Consider the following 22659-nt stretch of genomic DNA (forward strand, 5'->3'; position numbering starts at 1 on the left):
GTTGCAAGTGGGTTGCTAGAAGCTGTCATTCACAGAAAATGTTTCTAAGAGTCCCTGGTCTTTTTTTCTGCCACAGCTGGCACCAAGTATTTTCTGCATCAATAACATTTTCACAAACAGACCAAAAATATAGATATTAATTTAAAAAATAAAGGTAGCAAGATCACATTTACTGATGAGCAGAATATCTTCTCTGTGTTCAGTGGAATAGACAGCATGTTTATACATCTTCAGACACTAGCTTTTGGGAGTTGTCTTCACAGTGGTACCTATCTACCAGCTGATATAAAGCGGCTGGTGTTGAATAAATGGTTTTGTGCCTTTCTTCAGGATTAGATATTAAATAATAATTCACTTAATTTACCAGCATGCATGTTTTTAACCGGCTTGAAATATGAGCTGTCTTCCACATACTCTTCTTAATTCAACTACAGATCATTACAACGAGGTCTTGTATTTAATCTGGAAATCATCTCTGGTTTAATTCCTTTATACCATCAGGGATGTAAGAATGCAACTGCATTGAGCCTGCTTCCATAAAAAATGCAGTCTGTTACATGTTGGTGGCACTGGTATAACACATTCTGCTCCAGAAGTCAGCTTGGGCCACACTTTTCACTCCACCCTGCACTGCACGCAGCAAAATTTCACTAGGGCCGTGTTTTCATGTTCACTAGGGCAGCATTGATTGATTGCACGTGTTCAGGCGCTGAAGCAGTCATGAACTGCATGGGTGAAGTGGATGCTATAATATTTCTCATGGGCCAAACTCAGGTGTAGTGTGATTTTGTGGCTGAGACAGGAGCACATTAATGCTGCATGAGCTCCAAATAGTGGACATATTCACAGTGCTGACAAGCAATTTGCTGTGTTGGAGTGTTACAGTCAGTCACTAGTGGCTTCCAAAAGTTACCATATGCTGTAGTTAGGACAGCTATCCTGGAAAGACACACAGTATTTCTCTCCAAATCATGAAATAGCTTTTGTAATTACTGCACAAGTTTATCCAGCTATTATACATGGAATGTACTGATTTGAACACTGTTGTGAAACTTGTTTGTTCTTCATTGCTATTGTCCTTGGCTGTTGTGTTCTTACTCAGTAAAAGGAGTAACTATGCTAGGATTACATATGATGTGCTATTTTGCCTTCTCTGTCTGCTAATAAATTACAGATCTATCAGGAAGTAATTTTTAAACTGAAGAAACACAAAGTAGATCAGTCTGTCAGCAAATTGATCTGAAATATTCCTAGTTTATTATTATTTTATTTGACTAAGGCTGTGCCCCTGATTACTCAGAACCGTCTATGTACACTGAATGCTTCCTGAGGCAAACTGTCTGAATGCCACTAGAAATAACTCTGAGGCATTTTTTTCCTGCTATAATACTTGTCCTGGAAGCAGTCTGTATAGCACACAATTAGTCTTCCCACCTATGCAGGATGCCTGAATTCTGGCAGAAAACCTAAGACCCACTGTTCCTCCCATCAGAATCTGGTTAGCACCTGTGAGCCTTTGCTCATTCAAGTGATTTTTGTCTCTCCATACCCAGTTAGTGTCAATTACAATAGTTTATCAGGTAATTTGATCCTATGTAGTATCTATAATTGTGTGTTATTATCACTCATTCTTCTATGTGGTATGATTTTTTTTCCAAGGCACATGATATCATTTTGTGTATGACTGAGCAGATGACTCTTAAAAAGCAGACTGAAAACATGCAGCAGTCTAAACTTGTTCTTGTTGTTTTCTTGTAAATGCTCATTTACTTGAGATTCTGTTTCCCCACAATTAAAATGATTTGAACATAGATCTAATTAACCCAAAGAGAGCACTGCAAAAGAAAAGCCCTCAGAGTAGATCCCAGTGACAATTTCATAAGCATGTTCTCCCACTTGAACAGCTTTAATGATTTGCCAATAAAAATTACAAATAGTTTTACTTGACCCATTTTCAACAAGTGAAGCTTTATTGCCACAAGTTTGGATGAGAGAAATACTTAATCTTTCCTATCACTACTGAATTATTTAGTGTGTCTATGGTGAGCTATTAAAAGTTAAGACATGTCACAGTGACCATGGCACTAAGCGCTCTTTAATTTTATTGCACACAAAACATAAATTATCTACTGGATCAACATTCTTATAAGATATCAGGACTATTTAAAAAGCTGCTTGCAATTTTGAAAGACCATTTGGGACAATGTAGGAAAACAGTTTTTCGGGAAGTAGTGGTAATCCTATCTTATTTTTACTCAAAAATGCAGACATAAGAAGGGGAGGGGAGTCTCTGTGTGTGTGGTGGTGTGTGGTTTCTCTTTTACAGAAAGGAGTTTGTAAATTAGTTTGTTCATTAGTTTGATCCTAAAATTAGATTTCTGCTGTCCCAAAGTTCTTTCCACTGCAACTAAATACCATTTACAGAGGAAAGAAAGGATCAAAAATTACAGTCTAGAAAATTAGACGGAAACAGGTTTTGTATTTTTGGTACTAAGGCTACTTACTTTTCCTACACTGGCAAGGAAAAGAACTGGACAATTTAAGAAGAGTCTTCCATTCCCATTTTCTTGGCCTCTGTTAGCATAATAAAACATTTTACTTCCCAGTCCTAATTGGGATTATGTAGGCTAGTAATTCCTGAAGTCAACAGTATCTCTTGTACTCTGTAGTTTTCCAAACTCTCCATTGGTCAGTTGAATGATGAAGGTCACCTGCTAAAAATATATCTGTTTCATACAATTTTTCTATGCTACTTATTAATAGAATCATAGAATGGTTTGGGTTGGAAGGGACCTTAAAGACCATCCAGTTCCAAACCCCCTGCCATGGGCAGGGACACCTTCCACCACACCAGGCTGCACAAGGCCCCATCTAACCTGGCTTTGAACACCTCCAGGATGGGGCAGCCACAACTTCTCTGGGCAACTTCTCTGGGCAAATTCTCTGGGCACTGTGCCAGTGCCTCACTACTCTCATCTTGAAGAAATTCTTCCTTATGTCTAATCTAAATTTTCCCCCTTCCAATTTAAAGCCATTCCCCCTCGTCCTTATTGAAACCATATTGACTGTAGAGGTGACCATTAACAACACTGAACATCTTTTAAGCTGATGGCATCCTGAAAACTAGGCTACGTATGGTGTTGTTATGCTCTATAAATGTGGGGGCAACAAATACCTTCAAGAGGGTATCCTGTAGTGAAATTCAAGGTATGAGAATATGTTATCACAAAAACTTCACTTAAAGACTGACAATGCTGCTGGCAGAGAAGCTTCCCTACAGAGACTGTAACGAAGACTTCTGAATGTACACAGTAAAGTTGTTATGGTTTTTTTATTTGCAATGGATCAGAGAGGAAAGTCTTTATTAGTCTTCTTCAAATATCATTCAGGACAATAGAATGATTCCCTTAAGCTTCAGGGGCTTTTGTATAAAAAGAAGAGACAAATGCCTAATGCCAATAATGACTGCTTTGAGTGGGGAATTTGTAACATACCCATATAATTAATTTGTTTACAAGAGATATTTTTGTATATTATACGATTTTTCTGGTAAGCAGAAACCATAGCATACTTCTGAGCATTTCCCATTTGACTTTCTTTATTTCCTCATGTCTTAACAAACATAACAAACTGAAACATGGAGCTATTTATTTCCTATTCTGTGATAAAAAAAAAAAAAGATACATTGCTTTGATGCCCAAAAAATACATTAAACATTCATTTATTTGTGAGAGTTTCATTATATTATTACACATGCCTTGGTCTGGTGCATAGAAAGTATACAGTTTAACATGCTGATTTTTATACCATTCTAAAAAGGTATGGAGCTGTACTCTGTAATATACAAGTGATACAGATCTGAATTTCCCATGTATTGCTGAGTACAGATGAGATTGGGATTTAAGCAATATACCTTATTCTTAGAAGAAGTTAATTGTAATGAGAGGTATTTGTTTAATTAGAATCAAACACAATCTTACAATCAAATAATAAGCACAAAAAAGGAATTTTTTTTTAATATGTGCAATAGCTTGTTAGACTTTTACCATTTCTAATTCTTTTCACACTTCCTCTTGTAGCTCAGTGGTGGTTTCTAAGAATCTAGGCTAAACTTTTCAGAAATTATTAGCAATTCTGGGTGACTATTCAGAGTTATCCTATTGGGGCCCAAATGCGAGTATTTGGCACTTTCTGACTACCTGACTCCTTCAAGGAAGTTAATATTGAGGTGAGGTTACTAATCCTTACCAAACTTCTTCCATCTAAAGATACCACATATTCCACCCAATAAACTCTGACATTTATTTTGTTCCATATCCTCAGTCACTCTGGTTATCCAGCCAAGGAGCAATAGTTAAGATCTGCCTAAACATTTAGAAAAGTCTTAAATTCCGCTAGGCAGCTGAGCACTTTTACACACTACTTATTTATACAGACAACTACTACACTGGGCTCACTTATTTTGCTCCACCCTATGTCTAATCAACATAATAGCTTGTTATTTGTCTTAAACTATAAACCAAATATTTAAAATAAAACAAAAAAAACACTATTGGGTTTTACAAACAAATATATGACATAATAGTTTGCAGTAATGATTTACGTTGGAGCAGCTTGCTTGTCTGGGATTGTAAACACTCTCAGAACCAGTACTCAGAAACAAAGATGTGAACATTGACAATGTTGCGATGAGATACCACTCCACCCATGACGTAGTTCATCTCCAGTTTCAGGATGGCATGGAAAGGTCCAACAATGGGTCTCACCTGGCGAACCACACCTATTGGGATAGAAACAGGTTGCTGAGATTAACAGGGAAATCGGAAGGGTTTGGATGAGCTCCATCTGTTCCATTTCAGCAAGAGAAAAACTTTCCTTCATTTTCAGTGTTGCTTATGGCAAGTTAAATCTCTTGGATCTGTAAATGGCTTGCAAGAAAGTTTGCAAAATAAGAATAAAATATAAATTTTGAGTCAAAATATCTTGCAGATCTAGAAAGAGCAATAAAATGTCTCTAATGGCAGAAAAACTATATATCCTGAAATGAGAAAATGCACTGTCTTTTATTCAGAGCAATAAACTCTTTAAGAAGTCTGTGACATTGCTTTTTAAGTAGGACATAAGCAGACTTACCCTGGGTAAGCCAGCACACACACTGCCCTGAGGAGTAGATAGGCACACACACCAAGGAATGCAATGCAGTTTCTGGTATTGTGTTGAAAATCACATTTCATTGGAACAGTAGAATTTATTTGTAATGGCAATTATGATACAGCAATAAAATCAACACTTTCCCTATAAAAATCTGATAACACCAATTTGTAAATTGACAGCATGTTGCATCGTGCATGGATGACCTACTAGAAGCAGCTAGAATGAAAGCAAGCAAGTTTAATGAGGAGATGTGGACTATCACAGCATTTGTCCCTTCATCATTCCTTTCATGGATGGTGGCCATTCCCTCACCAATGCCCATGGTTGATTAGGAAGCAAGTGAGAAAGAAGAAGGGAGCTGTGTCTTTTAGTCTTTCCGTTTCGGCAGGACATGGAATGCTGGAGGCTGAATGGTGATGTCCTTATGGGGGGAGTAGTGCAGGGCTTCTCCAGCCAGGGCTTGTCCCACCACACCGACCAGGCAGCAGGGCACGGGGCAGCCAGGTCTGACCAAGGGCCCAGATCACTGGGCAAGTTCATGCAGGGCCAAAGTCACACTAGGAAGGCAACACATGGGTCAAATGCAGAATGAGGACCCACAGCTCTGATAGAGCTGGAGACCAGCTGTCTTCTAGCACAGCTCAGGTAGGGATGAGGCTGAAATGGGTATCCTGGAGTCTGGGCAGGCTGTTGGGGAGGACCTTGAGGAGGCCATAAGATCTTACCGGTGACTGGACACCATGTGGCTAAACAGAGTATTGTTACAGCTTCAGACCTACACAAAATGAAGTCAACAGGAGCTTTGCCAGTGACTCCAGTGGCTCAGGATCAGACTGTAAACATGTTCACACGTTACATTACAGCAGTACAGCAGGGAGCTACCAAACGGCTCATATCTGAAAGGATGTACCCAAAAGGTCAAAATCACATAAACTTGAGGTCAGCCAGCAGGCATAGGGAGTCTGGCAGAGACCCCCGTCCTCAGACCCCTCCTTCTGACAACTGACTTATTTGACAGGGCGTTTGGTTCAGAAGGAAATACACAGTTTAAGAAAGGATTATTTAAGATGTATTCCTAGGCATTATGTTTCACAAGGAGGCAGCACAACAGTGCTTTCCTGCAATCCCAGCCAAACTCCTACAGCAGTCCCGTATTAACGCATTGGCTTCAGATCTGATGGGAGGGATAAACATTTGATTAGGCAGGCTGTTGGCACCTTTTTCTAAGGCAGTGACGATGTTATGGTTTTCCCCTGTTTGAATACCAATTAATATCTTCAGCATACAGTAAAAGTGCAAACTTTTTCGCCACATTCACTTTGCTTGCCACATTGATGAATACACTTTTTAAGCATCCTTCCCCTTACAATTTATATGTACATGCACATATATACACACACTTGTTTTGGTTTAGTTTCTTTTACTTATCTTGGCTACTCTCCTGCACCTTATAAAAATGACTGAGCTTGGCAGATGGCATATTGAAAAATAAAAGCCTTGCTAAAATTGCCCTCCCTTTAGGGTAGCATCCAAAGCAGTTTGCTAATAACACATGACAGTATTGCAGTCAGTGTTTTCACTGACAACCACAGAAACACACAGCATTGGAATCACTCAGTACTGGCAAGCTGTTTAACCCACCCTGTTAGCAGCTTATGCAGCAATCACCAGGCCTCAGATGGCAATGACTGCTGTTTCCATTAGCAATGCTTTTATAGTGTTCTACACTTTCTTGCTCTGCTCTGCTAGAGTTTGTTCTAGTCTAGAAGCTGGAATTGTGAATCCCAATTTTTTTGTGACATGATGCAATTCTACTCAAGATGGTTTATGCCACAGTATGGCATCTATCCATACATTATTGATGTAGCCTTCAGAGCAATTAGTAACTTTCTCTTTCTTGTTTGGATGTGTTCCACCAATAAGCAGAAAAATGGAACATTTATTTTCAAGGTGGAACAGGCAAACACATTGTGATCCATGTGGCAGTACTTCTCCATGCAGTTCTCTCACCGCAGTTTTAAAATCAATCTTAGTAATAGTCTGAGAAGTGAATGCTGCACATGTTAAGAAACAAAAAATTGAAGGAATATACAAACAAACACAATACTCTCACGATATGTATTTATCCGGTTTGTTATGCCAATGCCCTAGACGGTACTGAAATGAGCACCGGTGCAAAAGAGCTATTATTTCCCTTCTGCTTCTATTAAATAAATAGGATGATGTAGTCAGATGGATTTGTGCTACAGCATGCATATAAGGATGTAGTCATCCTAAATGGGCAGAAGAAGAAAAATAAAAGAAGAACCTCCCCCTCCCTTAAAATGTTCTGCTGGACAACATGCATGACAGGCTTTCTGCTCCTGAAAAACTTATTCATTGAGACTTTTCCTTTTTTTTTTGTGAAAAACGCTAAAATAAAAAACCTAAGCATTTTTCTCCACCAAACTCAAGGACAAATATGTGTGGAAACCATGCAATAGCAAAACTGCTGAGCCTGAAACCTGGCTACGTGCTTATCCAGTCGCCAGTGATCATATTGCAGTGGTTCTAGGACTTGTCTCAGAAATGCTGTTAAAGGCTACCTGCTATAATGTGTCATTGCCTTTTGATGCTACCTTTGCCAGATTCTTTAATGTCTTGGGCCTTTCATATTAGGTACAAGTGAAGGGCAGCTGTTCCAGAACCAAAAACGGCCAGCAGTGCCTTGTGTCTACTCTCACAAACAGATGCCTAAGGAAAACGCTTGATATTCAGGCGTAGTACATACGTGACAATGAATCTGTCAGGATCTCAAGAGCATGTAGGACAGGAGACATTGAAGATGCCACGTGTAATAATTCTGGATGTTTTTAAGCAACCTGGATTTGTCAGTTACTGCAACATTTGTGTAAATGTGTTGTTCTGCTGTGTCTTTTGGCAGACTATTGCTGTGTCCAGATATGTGGTCTGGCATCCTTTGGCATTTATAGATGAATATTAAGTATAAAAACATACTTTATACTAATAGGAAGGTTACAATTTTTAAATGTACTGAAAAGACAGGAAATGTGGAAATTAAGCAGCTGCTTTTTGATCTCTTTTTTACCAGTCTAAATCCAAAGTAGCTGGAGCCACTAAGTTTCAATGTGGGGATAAATGCAGACTGGGGATAAATGGGACTTGGTCCTGGATCATTGTAGTAGTACACACTCTCAATACCACCATCAGCTAGTCCTATCTGGGACCAAAGCTCAGACTCTACAGTTGGTAAATAGGGTGAGTTTATGTAAGCAAGTTCACCCACATCCTAAGTTAGCATTTTGCAGCTGAAATCGGAAAAAAAAAAAAAAAGGCAGAGGAATATTTGTCTATATTAAAACAGGGCAAATCACTGCTAATAAATAAACAGGGAGATTTACACTGCTGCTGAATCCAATGTACCAGGCAGTCTTGAGCGTCTGTGTTGTCTTGCCTACAGGCAGGCGCTGTTACCCACTAGCCAGATGTGCTGCTGTTGCTGTTTACATTCTTTGGTTCATGATCTGTGACCCAAACAAAGTCTCAACCTACAGAAAACTCTGTGTGTCACAGGCCAGGCAGACTACTTTCCATCAGCTGAGCTTTGTTTGGTTTTGCTTTTTTGTTAACTGAGCAGTGATGTTATTACACGCCCCAAATCTGCTTGGGTATCTTCTTGGTTTGCTGACCTCTTTTTACAAAACAGTGATAAGACTTCTTTTTCTTCCACACTTTGCCTTATTGTAAACTGGATCTATGCCAATCTTTTCCATCTCTTGATCTGTGTAAGCAAACAGCCTTGGCTTGACAGTCAATAATTTTTTGGATGTCACAGTTATTTCTGCAGTGATAGTCTGACCACAGCTTAGAACTTTTAAGGCTCTGTAATTAATACACTGAGCTGCTGTCTTGCCCTGTCTCTTCTTTCATGTTCCATGTTTTGATTTTGTCTAAGGTAAAATTATGCCGCCCTGTGTAGTGAAGACATTAACTTAAATAATATTTAATACATATTTTCAAATTAGAATAATGACAGCAATCAACAAATTTTAGAGGCACTGTCATTGGATTACTGCAGCTTTGCTTATCAAAGAAGATGAGATAAATAAGAAAGTAAGGTTAAAATTGTTAATCTTCCTAAGCCTTTCAGCAGAATTTCTATTATTGTAATCAGATGCCACAGGTATTCCTTGGCTTGCCTATATCCCTTTAAGACATCATTACATTTCTCTGCTTTGAAACATGTGAGACCCTCAGGCAAATCACCTCTGTGTCTGGTTTCTGCTTGTATTTTTGCGTTAGGCAGCTGATTTGCTAAGAAACTCCATTTTGAACTTGAGAGAAACACTGCTGTTTTGTTACCACTTTAACCCATTCTGGATGACAAGTTCCTGCGTTATCATGCATTAACATATTGTCTCCAGAAATTCAGATTCCTGATTCTGACATCTGTGCTAAACTCACTGCCCAGTATGGCAAAGGAGCACTTGCAAAACTCTTTAAAATACTACTTCAGAAAAATATTGTTCTTTTATTTTTCCACTGTTAACCAGAAAATCTGCAGCAGTACACTTGCGATGAATCAGGGCCATTGTGTTCCTTACACCTCCTGCATTTGCATTTGCATTTTCTCTGGAGAATGTTCCTCTAACAGGGATGTCCACTGTTTGTCAGAAAGCAAAGCAGAACCCAAGCAGCTTATTTTCATACTGCCACTGGAAAAGGCTCTTTTGGGTTGGTAGAGAGGATGCAAAAAATGCCGTGTTTTCTGTTCCAAAGGTGAAGGTCACAGGATTTTCCACAGGGACTGAATCTTGAGTCTAGTCAACTATTTAAATCTGTGTCACCATAAAAACAGAGTACAGGCATAATTGCACCCATTCCTCCAAAAAGAGACTCAGATAGCCTAAACTTCTGAGGATTCCCACAAAATCAAGCTGAGAAGCATTAGTGGAGCAGTCAAGGAATCGGAGGCAACAGGGACTGCTGATTGCTGGGGAGCTGTATCTGATGACCGCTGGAAGAGGGGATGTGCTGAAGTAAACCTGCTCTTGCCTTGCCTACATATGCATATACAGGCATATGTATTTGTGTATATATAAACAATCCAAACTACTGCCAAAACAAAAGTCATTCTTCCAAATAACCTGTGGGCTATGCTCAGGAAAATATAATAAATACAGTTATCAAAAAATGTAATCAATTGCCTCAACTACATTTCAAGCTTTGTGTTAAGTAACAAGCACAAGAGCCCTTTTCCTCTTACTACTCTCCCATCTTTTCCCCCATACACAGTGTTGCATGTATAATGTTTTGTTCCAGTCATCACATGCCAAAGGATAGTAACAGAACTACCTTTTTTTTTTTTCCTTTTTGCTCACAGCAAGCACAGAGTCTCTTTTTTTGTGATTCTTCTCAGGTGGCAAGTTAACAGAGATATGTGGCTTTTTACTATCAGTTGAATACAACAGTATTGCCCCCCTTTTCATTAGTGCAAGCCTTCTAACTTGACATTATAGGCAAGTACTGATTTAGCCTTTTTTGGGGAAGGAACAAGCAATTTAGATAGGAAAACTTATTAATTCTCTAATTAATGGTGTGGATGGTGTGGCATTACTGAGGGAGCATGAAGTGATGAAAAGAAGAATCCACTTTTCTGAATCATATATATGTGTGTATATATATAATGAGTATTCAAATTGGTGGCAACTTGCTATATGAAATACAGGATTTATCCTGTGGCATACAGCTCCATAAGAATGTTAATATCAGCTCCAGTGCAAAATACAGTCAGACAGCAAAGGGTCTAATGTCTTAAAAAAGGTAAAGAATCTCCTAGAATCTTGGTAATTCTTATGTATGATGATGTTTCTTTGCCCCCAGTGCACAGCCTGTTTGATTGGCATCCTAGGTCTGAGACCCCCATGCAATTTCCACCCCACAGGCAGGAGAGCATGGTCAAAATGCTGAGCAGCGTATGAGGCTTAACAGGTGAGAGGCAAGAATACTTGAAAAAAAGTATTCTGAAAAAAAGTATTCTGAAAAAAATGCATAACTTGTTCATGCAGAATGTGTGACATTTTGGTAGCAAAACACTCATTTGTATTCCTCATGAGATAAATGAAATCCCATAGGAGATGGATAAGATCCCAAGCGGCTCAGTTTTTCCTCTGAAATTCCTAATCCTCAATCTGTGAGTCTACAGATGTCATTGTAAGTAAAAGTTAAAGTCCATCACAAAAGGACATCCTTTCGAAAAGATCTTAGGGAGGCTTGTCAAGAGACCATGTTATTATATGATGAGAGTTAGTGCTGTCTGTTTTCAGATGGAACTTTTGGAATGAGCTGCTAGTGACACAAGAGAGAGATTTCAATGACACAAACCCCACCTTATAATTTTTCTTCTACCTATTTTCCTCATGCTTTAAACAGATTCTTGGAACCTGAAATGATTACTTTGTAAAATTTCAAGCACCAGACAATGTGGTAAGAGCTGTACACCTGGAGCCTAAACTCAACTGAAACTCAGGTAACTTACTGGGGTTTAGATTAAGTTCCAAGTAACCTCAGTCTGTGTTCTACATTTGGCTGTTCCTGGATCTCTCTTTCCCCACAAAAAACACTCCAGTCCTTTTTACAGCCTAACCAGAGATGAACAGTCCTAGCTGCCACAACACAAGAGTAACAACTCTTTTTTTAAGCAATGGGTCTTTGAGAATCACAAATACAGCCTTTAAATCATAGAATCACAGAATCATAGAATAGTTTGGGTCGGAACGGATCTTAAAGATCATCTAGTTCCAAACCCCTGCCATGGGCAGGGATGTCCCACTAGATCAGGTTACCCAAGGCTCCATCCAACCTGGCCTTAAAAACCTTCAGGGATGGGGCAAATAGTCTGTTAGTCTGTGTCAGGTCACATATGATTATGTACAAAGGACGGACATAGGTCTCCCCTGTTAGAGAACATCTTTAATCACATGTGGATGTTGCAGTAAGGAAGCCGGGAGGTTATCATCTCAGCCTCCTGGAACCTAAAGCTATTGCATGGCTATTAAAGAAAAGCAGCCCCAAACATTGGCACGCTGGCAGTGATGTGTAGTGAAGATCTTTTAGCAGGGAAAAAGCATGTTTATGAGTTTCCCTTAAGCAATACAAGAAGACCAATCACCTCATGTTAATGCAAGATCCTACACTATAATTTCAATTTCAAGTTTGCTTTTCACCTCAAGGCCTCTTGCTTTATACTGCTGGCCAAGACTTTCAAAATTTAGAGTAAACATCTGAGCTGCCTCAGTGTTACTTAAGAGCCTAGTCACAGTTTCAAAAGAGATGTTCAGGCAATTAGGAAGTTCTGGACTAGGGAAGTGATCGTTCCAGTGGCTATTTTAAAAGGCAAAGTTGATAGCATCATTCCAGAAATGAACAAGAGAAAAAAAATCCAGCCATGAATAAATGTTTCTTTGAATCAAACCATAGACAACGAGTTGCAGGCTAGGCTTGAATATCAGACTATCACAGCCTACAACATGTAAATACATATCTAAAATGTGAAGCCAAAACAACATAGCCAAATTGGGTTTTTGGCTCTGCAGAGCTCAACTCAAAGAAGTCATGTTAAGATTTGTAACATAAAAGTTATTTCTTATTCAGCATTCATTACAAATATACAAAGTTCATCAGTAAGGTTGAAAATAATACACATCCTGGTCACAAACAGCAAATACATATTTTAGGCTATTTATCCAATTTTTTTTCTGTAAAAAGCTTTGGGGCTCTACATACATTAAATTAAATTCCTTTCCTAAAACCTACTCTTTATTCCAAATGGTTGTGCCCAACTATTGATTTTTGATGCTTAAATTTCTCTGCCAACATGAGTACTTACCAACCTATAACATGCCAGGAGAGAAAGGAAGTGAATAAACTGTTGGGTAATTGCTTAATGTATCCTAGCTTTGAAAATATAATGCTTAAAACATTGCAAATCAGGGAATGTCTTAATGCATTTGGTAGAAAGAAAGTTAGGAATTTTTTCCTTTTGTAGCAATCAAGTCCTGTCACGTTTTCCACATCAGCACAATCTAGAATTGGAGTCACAGAACAGTTGAGGCAGGAAACACCTCTGAAGACCATCTCTTGCTCAAAGCAGAGTCACCCAGAGCACGTTACTCTGTGCTGTGTTCAGTCTGGTTCAGAGCATCTCTAAGGATGGAGATCCATAGCCCTAGGCAAGCTGTTTCAGTGTTCAACCAGTCCCAGCTTTCTGAGACTCTCCTCACATGACAGATGATCCAGTGCCTTAATCACCTTCATCGCCCTATTCTGGACTGTCTCCTCTATGTCTATGTCTTTGTTGTACCTGGAAGCCTAGAACTGGACACAGCACTCCAGTGGTGACATCACCCAAGCTGATTAGAGGGGAAGGATGACCCGCTTCAGCCTCCTGGCAATGCCCTTCCTAATGCAGCTCACTGGTTGCTTTTGGCACAAGGACATGCGATTAGCTCATGTTCACCCTGGGACCCCCCCAAGTCTTTCTCTACAGAGCAGCTTTCCAGCTGCTAAGCTCCCACTGTGTACTGTTACATAGAGTTATTGCTCCCCTTGCAGAACTTTGCATTTCCCTTTGCTGAACTTCATGAGTTTCCTGTCAGCCCATTACTCCAGACTGTTGAGGTCCCTCTGAATGGCAGCACAGTCCTCCGGTGTATCAGCCACTCATCATGGTTTTGTTTCCTCTTCAAACCTGTTAAGGTGCACTCTGTCTCATTATCCAGGCCATTAATGAATAAATTTGTTCCAGTATTGATCTTTCAGATACACCACTGGCGACTGGCTGCTAGCTGTGCTGCTGATCACAACTCTATGAGCCTAGCAGTTCAGCTGTTCATTGTCTATTTATCTAGCCTACATTTCCTCAGGTTGCCTATGAGTATATTAAGGAAGATGGTGTTGAAAGACTTACTAAAGTCAAGATAAACAACATCCACTCTTCTTCTGTCATCCACTAATCCAGTCATCAATTTGTAGAAGCCTGTCAGGTTGGTCAGGCTTGATTTCCCCTTCATAAATCCTTCCTGACTCCTCCCAGTCACCTTCTTGCCCTTACTATGTTTGGAAATGATTTCCAGGTGAATTTGCTTTATTACTTTCCCAGGGACTGAGGTGAGGCTGACCTAGAGAGTGAGAGTTCCCTAGATCCTCTTTCTTGGCCTTCTTGAAGATTGCAGTGACATTTGCCATCTTCCAGTCCACAGGAACTTCTGATCACCACAGTCTTTCAAAGATAATAGAGAGTGGCCTCACAATGACATCAGCCAGTTCCCTCAGCACTTGTGAGGCTACCCCATCAGATGGCATTGACCTGGGTATGTCCAGTTTGTTTAAATGTTCCCTAACTTCATCTTTCTCCACCATGGCTATTTCTTACTTCAGACCTCCCATCGCTCTGAGGGCCCTAGGACTTCTGAATGAGGCAAAGAAAGCATTGAATACTTAAGATTTCGCCATGTCTTTTTTTCACCAGGTCTCCTGCTTCACCCAGAAGTAGGCACACATTTTTCCTAGTCTTTCTTTTGCTATTGATATACTTGTAGGAGCCCTTCTTGTTGCCCTTCACAACAGTGGGCTGTGCCTACTTAGGCAGTATCACAGGCATTATGTTCCCCCAGTCTTCCCCAGTTCATGACTGTGCCTAAAGGCACAATCTAGCTGTCAAACTGCAGGCATTTTCCAGACCACCAGATGTCTGCTGACTTCAGAAAGTTAATGTACACCTTAGATTCCTCCATCTCTCAAAAGCTAAATAGTACTTTTCATTTTCTCTCTCTCTTATTCTTTTTTTTTTTTAAAGCTCTCTCTATTGCTCTCAATTATTTGTGACAACAACAATGTAGGCCCCTGCTATGTGGTGCTCTATAGTTTCTGATATAATCTTTTTTTTTAATAAGTGGCTGCTCTTTGGAAAATGAAATATTTCCTGGTAATCATCATTGCAGGCATCAAATCATATGCAGAAAAATAGCTCTGACGATATCATTAATCCTTGAGCTGCCACACCTGACAAACATAAATATGGTTAAAGGATTCAGAAAACTCATTAATCAAAATACAAGTACTGAAATAGATTTCCTCTTGCTTTGAAGTATATTGCCCTTGTAACATTGTGAATTAGATCTTCATTCAAGTTTCATGGCAAACAATTCACAAAATAATAGATTTAGAGAATCAAGTTCAAGTTGGATGTTAACAAGGTTTCCATGCCAAGGATGAGATGCTTCACAGAAATGTAAATGGCTATAGGTATCTTTGCTGAACTATCTGGGATTTTCAAAATTTACTTTTAAAAACATTTACTTTTAAAAAATGGACCTCCCAGATCTTTATTCAAATTTCTAAGAAAATGGCCTAATTTTCAACTGTTGAGTAACCAAGTGCTTATAAAACACCTCAGAAGTCAGTTTGGACGCGCACTTTTATAAGCTACATGACACTGAGAGATGTCTCACTATTGGTTTAAGCAGATCAAAAATAATGGTTCTGCTGTATCCTCCACCCCTTCCCTTGGAATAACACCTGAAATGAAAGAACAAAAAATGTAGCTTGCTGCACAAACACTAATGTGGACAACAGGGAATGGGCTGGGGTATTTGTTCAGAGGCAGACGGGAGAGAGGGATTTCCCTTGCGAGCACCATCAGAGCTCCAGACCACTTAATACAACCACAATGTTCCCTGTTACAGAACAAAAAGGCAACGGTGATTTAGGTACCTTAACAGTGAGTATTGCACCTGTGGTATAACCAGGATTCCTAATGACTTGGGCCAGTTGGTGCAATGTCATCCACAGTGGCATGTTCATAGAATCATAGAATCATAGAATCACCAGGTTGGAAAAGACCCACTGGATCATAGAGTCCAACCATTCCTATCAGTCACTAAACCATGCCCCTCAGCACCTCAGCCACCCGTCCCTTAAACACCTCCAGGGAAGGTGACTCAACCACCACCCTGGGCAGCCTGTTCCAGTGCCCAATGACCCCTTCTGTGAAAAATTTTTTCCTAATGTTCAGCCTAAACCTCCCCTGATGGAGCCTGAGGCCATTCCCTCTAGTCCTGTCCCCTGTCACTTGGGAGAAGAGGCCAGCTCCCTCCTCTCCACAACGTCCTTTCAGGTAGTTGTAGAGAGCAATGAGGCCTCCCCTCAGCCTCCTCTTCTCCAGGCTAAACAACCCCAGCTCTCTCAGCTGCTCCTCATAAGGCCTGTTCTCCAGCCCCCTCTTTTATCTCAGAAACGGGAAAAAATGCCTGAGTCCCTAGAAGAATGTGGTAACCACTACCCTACAGGACAGCTCAAAGCTGTACTGTATATCCTTCTCTGGGAGGGATAAAAGAGGACTGAAGTAGGGCAAGACATCCCTCAGAAAAAAATAGTCGTGTAACAAGGTAGGTCTGCACCTGAGACCTTAAGCAACACCTATTGCTCAGATCTCTCCCAGGCTCAGAGTATCTATTGACCACAGTAATTTTTTTATAAGCCATGGAAAACCAAAGCTCTCCTTTAAAGACTGTCCAAGCAATTCTGTCTAAAAGTCTACATGTACTTATAGGCTTTTAAGTTTCTACCTAGGGTATAAGTCTTAGTTGAAGTTTAGCTAAAACTGAATCTGCTTCTCTTTTTTAGCCTTTCATTTCACTTCTAAACAAAAATGGAAAAGGAAATTACAGTGCAGGAATTACATTTCAGCATGAAAAAGGATCTTTATGCTTTATTCAACACATCAGAAATTTGGGGTTCAATTTATTACAAATGCTATCCTTCAGCCACTTAATGAAGTTTAATTTCATTAACACTTGGGCTTCTCTAGAAAGCTTTGATTGCTGAAATGCATCAAATAGAGAGGCAATAAAGAGGCCTCACAGTATTAATACATTTTTTGGCCAGAAACAAATGGTAAATATTTTCAAAGCTATTACCTGTCATGTTGGATCATATGGAGCCTTGGTATTATGAAAGAATTAAAAACAACCTTTGATTTTACTGAGGTTTGGCTAGTTTACATATACTGTGATCTTTATTAAGGATACCAAATAACTTCAGAGAGAAGTGCTCTTATCTTGGTTTGGCAAACGTGAAGTGCTTTTAGATCTTTGGTTTGCCTTCCAGCCAAACCTCGCAATGGGTTTTAATGTTGACAATGCTGTGAAATCACTCATGCCTAAAATGCAATAACTGTACTTGAAGTAGCCTCATTGAAAAATAGTTTCCACCATATATTTTTTAATCTTTCCTGTTCCACCTTTGAGAATGTGACATGCATATAGTACAAGAATCTTACATATTACAAAAAAAGGTGGAAAAACTTCAAGACTGAATGTCCAAAATGTGCAAAATCACATTTATCAGCCTCCTGATACTTTCCTCCCACTAACTTGTCTACAGGAGGTTTAGTATCCACTCTGGTACATCATCATGTACATACAATCTCTCCATTTAGTGAGTGTGGCTTAGTTTATCCTACCTACCACAGGACCACGTTATTCAGTTTCAGCCAAGCTTTGATACAGTAGCATATCCATGACACCTGGGCAATTAATTATTGTAACCTTAAGCATTTCTTGGCAAAGAGCCACGTTATTGCAAACAGCATGATATGGCTCTGTGATTCAATTTACTATGGAAGAAAAAGTACCTAATCCTGAGGATTTGACTTGAAAGCCCCTGTGTAGCTGCTCAGTCATCACCTAGAGGCGACAGCTCTGCTGGTATTGTTAGCAGAGTTTCTAACAAGGGAAGCTTTCTGAATCTTAATGTGTGTTAATCCCTGGCCAAATTCTCAAAATAAGGCTGAAATAAGGGGTCACTTCACCACATTTGACCCCTTTAAAAATAAAAGTTCAGCTAGTTTTTTTTTTTAAGTGAACCATGCATATGCACATCATACTAGGAAAGATTTACAATATGCCTTGAGTCTCTTATCTTCCATCTCCACTTTTATAGGGTGTGTAGGCGCTACTGCAGGAATGAGATACTTGCTATCAACACACAAACTTGGGAGCAGCAGCAGAAGCAGCTGAATCAGTCACACAAATATTTCACGTTTGGAGATCCTCAGAAAAGCAGGTCTCCAACTACCCTAAACCAGGGCAAAGCACCTCAGAAAGCTGAATTCAGACAGACATCTCTCAGAGAAATTGCTATAGCATGTTTCTCAGTGTACTGTATGCCAAATCTGGCTTTGTTTGCTCATTTATGTAATATCTCAGCACTCTGTTTAAAATTAATACTAAAAAATGCACGCTATGTAATCTGAGCCAAGGACCTTAGCTGTTCCCTGACTCAGTCCATTTCTTCCCCAAGCTGACAGGTTTTATACTTCATGCCACAGTTCACAAAACTTCATCAAAGTTGCAGTGTAATTTATTTGTCTGCTGGCTTTATAGAAATTGTAATCTAAGGTGGTCTGTATGAATATTTTTGTAATATGTTACACCTTCCTACCCAAGGGGCGAGATGAACATTGATCAAGGAGGAGCATTTGATTACCCAGATACTTGCAATGTGCTAGAGTGAAATTTGGCATTAGGAAGGTTGTTCCACTCAAGCACAAGACTCATTCTCACCAGAAAAGCACCTTCAGCATTTCTCAGATACAAAATGAAAATTCATCTCCTCCTCAAGCTGCTTGTTTGCCTCCAGAAGAGCTCTCCAGCCTGACATTTTTTCTGGAGGGGGAGGGAGGGTGTTGATAGATTTGACTACTGAACAGCACCGTCATCAGCATCCTGAAAGGGCAGGTTCAGGCAATAAATCTAGGATCCCGTTTACTAAATGGCTTCTGGGCACCCTTGTCTTGAATGTGTAGCTACTAATTTCAACAGGGCAACTTGGCATAGAGAAAAACTCACAAAAATATTCTTTGCTGAGGGGCTCCTCTTGTGAAAAGGGCAAGCCTAGATGAAACTAGAACAAAGATACTGAAAGGGACTGTGTCTTTTTTAATGTGAGGCTGCAAGAGCCTGTCGAAAAACCTGCTGAATTATGTCCCTGCTCTATGTGCTCACTGTGAATGACTGGACAGCATCGGTTTTGTATTGCCAGACACCATTGTTGTTTCATGCTAATGACATTATAGTCATGACAAAAGGTGGCTATTGTTGCTTACTTTCTAGTAAGAGTATCCACAAGGAAAGATAACAAGGGAAGAGTATGTGTTGAAATCCTCATCCCTGTGAACAGCAGAGCTCTCCTGGGCATCCTGGCTCTGCCTACACCTAGCCTCCATTTCCCCACAGAAAAACAATTGTAGCTGAACTGCTACTTTCAGCATCTCAACAGTGCCAGGAAGCCCAAATCAGTCCAGAGATCTCAGGATTATGCTGACCACCATAACAAATGCATGTTAAGAGCCAGGCAGCCTCTAGCCTGAAGATAAAGACTCTAAACCAATAGAGGATAAGGGAGAAAAAGAGAGAAATATGAAGGTACTTGCCCAGCACTGCAGAGTGGCTACAGAAACAAAGCTAAGAACCAAATCTTTTGCAATCCAATGACTCTGAATTTAATGTCAGACCATAAAAATGTTTGCGTGGTGGACTGTGAAAAGACTTTGCCGCACTCAGAATGGCCAAACTACTTATGAGATACAGAACTATGACCCCTGTGCTAAAGACAGGTTGCACAAAAAAGTAAAATAAACCTCCAGTCTCCTTCTGTCCCTAGCCAATACGGGACCCCACAAGCACACTTTCTTATGATATCTGTCTTTATTTACTTTCTGAAGTCTCTCCCCAGCCTTTGGAACATACTAAACAATCGCGATACCATAATAGAAATTAAACTACTAATAAATCCAGTGTCATGTTATCAGTAGTTGAGACACTTTCTGTAATGCTTCAAAGCTAACATCATGAATTAACACACACATGTAAAAGAGGTTGGAAATTACAGAGATGGCAGTGAAATGCTTGCAAATAATGAAAGCAGTAATACGTATCCGTAAAATTACAAGCAACTGTTTGTATCAGTGTATTCAAGCACTGGCTCAATGCCCCTGAGATGCTTTATAGCTATAAGTGAAATTTTATAATTGTATTGGCTCTGGATGCTTATTGTAAGTATAGTACCATCCTGCCTAACAGGCAAGAATATACACTTAGGTTAATATCAAATGCGATATGGAAGTTTTCAGCCTATAAAAACTACTTTTAGCTGTATTATGAAATTCTAATATCTTCCTGAAGTTTACCAAACAACAAGGTGGCATTACAGTCACCTAAGGAAATGAATGCATATCTGAGGGAAAAAATGTTTTATAGAATTTGATAATGCCTTAGGCATTGATAGGACATTTTTGTTCTGGTTGAAAGTGCATTCTTCATTTTTCACTGACAGCTGGTTAAAGGAGGAATGCAGTGAAATGTCTATAAAAGCTTTAAAAAAAACAACTTAGGTCTGCACTTCTGCTTTTCTCCTGCCTCTGCTAATAATTGATTTGCAGAAGTTAACAGCATCTTTTGACTTCAGTGCCACCTTGGCCTGTAACCAGATCAGTCAACAGAGAGTCCTACAACACTTCTTGAAGCAGGAAAGAACGGGCTTTTGCATCTCTGTTTAATACAGTTGGGTAGAAATATTGGAGGTAACTTTTTACACAATTCTTTTTCTTCAGCTTGCATGAGGACTACATACTGCCACTCCAACAGGCTGGCTTTCATTCCTTCTATTCCACTGAAAGATACTTTCTGTAGGTCAGCATAGCTACTTTGGGAGTCTGTTCTTACTATTTTTGGCTCCTCCATGTCTGATATTGCTGAACGCTAATTCCCATTTGATACATTTTCTTTCCTTGATTTTTCAACACTGTCCTTGCCTGTTTCTTCTCCTTCCTTTGTGACTGCTCCTCTTACATTTCCTTTGGGAGACCGTGTTCCTTCTTTTCTAACATTCCCTGGAGCAGCTCTGTTTCTAGTTTCTTCTTTTTCCTTCCTCACAACCTGCTGTACATGCTCTCATCTCCTCCTGTGACCTCAGATGCTATCTCTCTGTCAACAAATCACAAAACAGTCTGATCAGCTACTCTTCATCCAAACCTGTGTATTTCTCAGCTTCATTAACACCTTCTCCTTCATGTCTCAGTGTCAACTTAAAGGGCTAATGGCTAAAACTGATACCTGACTTTCTTCAGTCTTCTCTGTCAGTGTTGAAGTCCTCACTTTTCTTTGGTAATTCCTTCTCTAACAGGTCTTCCCACTCTCTAGACCTTTATCAAAAGACACCTGTAGGTTTTGACTTTTTTTTAGTGTTACACTTCTGAGATCATCTTGTTCCTTTCCATTCACACAAACACAGTTTAGATGCAGGTCCTTCTTAAGGCATCGTCTCTCTCCTTCTTTGTGACAACCTAGCAAAAAAATGTTTTACTAATGAAGGATTTCCTGCAAGGTCATATTCATTGATCTGTCCTTTCTCCCCCTCCTTTCCCAGTGCTCCCTCCTTTCTTTGAATCCCTTCATTGATTTCCTCTGCTCTGACATCAATTCAAAGCTTATTACTGCAGCTCCTTCAGTAACGCTAGTACTATTTTCTTGGGTTTTTCCATATGCATTTCTTCTCTCTCTGACCTAGTCCATGTCTTTTCTTTAAAAATAATTTTTTGTTTTCTATTGTTTTACTAGTAGAGAAAATTTATTTTGTAGAGAAGAGATATTAGGTAATCCAATTTCAATTAGCAGATAAAAAAGCTTTGATACTCTGGTCATTTCTCCTAAAATATTACAACAGAATTAAATGTACTTATTATTCCTTTTACCTATGCTTCTATGATTTCTCATCAGAGTATTCTTCCCTCTACAATATAGGCAGCCAAAAAAGCTTAAAGAAATAGGCTACACAGATTCAAGAGGCATTTGTCTATCAATAGTCATCCAGTATGACATTCAGGTGTACTTCTCCAGAAACATATAAATTGATGATTGCAGCAAATTGGAAATTTATATTTTGAGAAAAATTTTTGTATACTTGTTTGTTCCTGTCCCATAGGTTGGACACTGGTTACTGGGCTAGCTGGGCATTTGTTCTGCTAGAGTCTGTATGCTATGTCTTCACAGTTCTTATGTTCCTAGAACTTAATGGGGTAACCAATAAAGCTTTCTGATAAGCAACACATCTTTGGATATTATTTATGCCATTTGTCTTCTTCTTCCACCCTCATACAGCCCTTCTTTTTACAAGAAACTCCTGTGGACTAGGATCCCATCTTATTTATTTGTCTTGAAAGTTTCCCAGCACTTTTATGGGAACACCCAACATTCTGATAATTAATAACAAGAAAAATGATATTATGATGAGAGCAGCAGAACCGCTGCTGGCAGAATTATTTGCAATCCTAATTTCACACATACAACATGCTGTCCTGAACCTCTGCCCCTCCAGGTACTATCAGCTGGGGTTTTGTTTTTCCTTTTCCAATTCTGCTGCAGGCAGTTTACTTTGCAGCTTCCA

At 39.5% G+C, this 22659-nt stretch overlaps 1 protein-coding gene across 1 annotated transcript in view; it reads right to left on the reverse strand.

Annotated features, from left to right (window-relative positions):
• Positions 1–3359: 3359 nt before the first annotated feature.
• FBLN1 (fibulin 1) overlaps positions 3360–22659 on the reverse strand; it is an 83897-nt gene continuing 64597 nt past the window's right edge. Inside the window, exon 17 of the mRNA XM_069863416.1 lies at positions 3360–4780. Within this exon, the coding sequence (XP_069719517.1) occupies positions 4641–4780 (140 nt within the window). The 3' untranslated portion in view covers positions 3360–4640. The remainder of the gene's footprint in view (positions 4781–22659) is intronic.

This window comes from Phaenicophaeus curvirostris, chromosome 1 (assembly GCF_032191515.1).
Source record: "Phaenicophaeus curvirostris isolate KB17595 chromosome 1, BPBGC_Pcur_1.0, whole genome shotgun sequence".
NCBI lineage: Eukaryota > Metazoa > Chordata > Aves > Cuculiformes > Cuculidae > Phaenicophaeus > Phaenicophaeus curvirostris.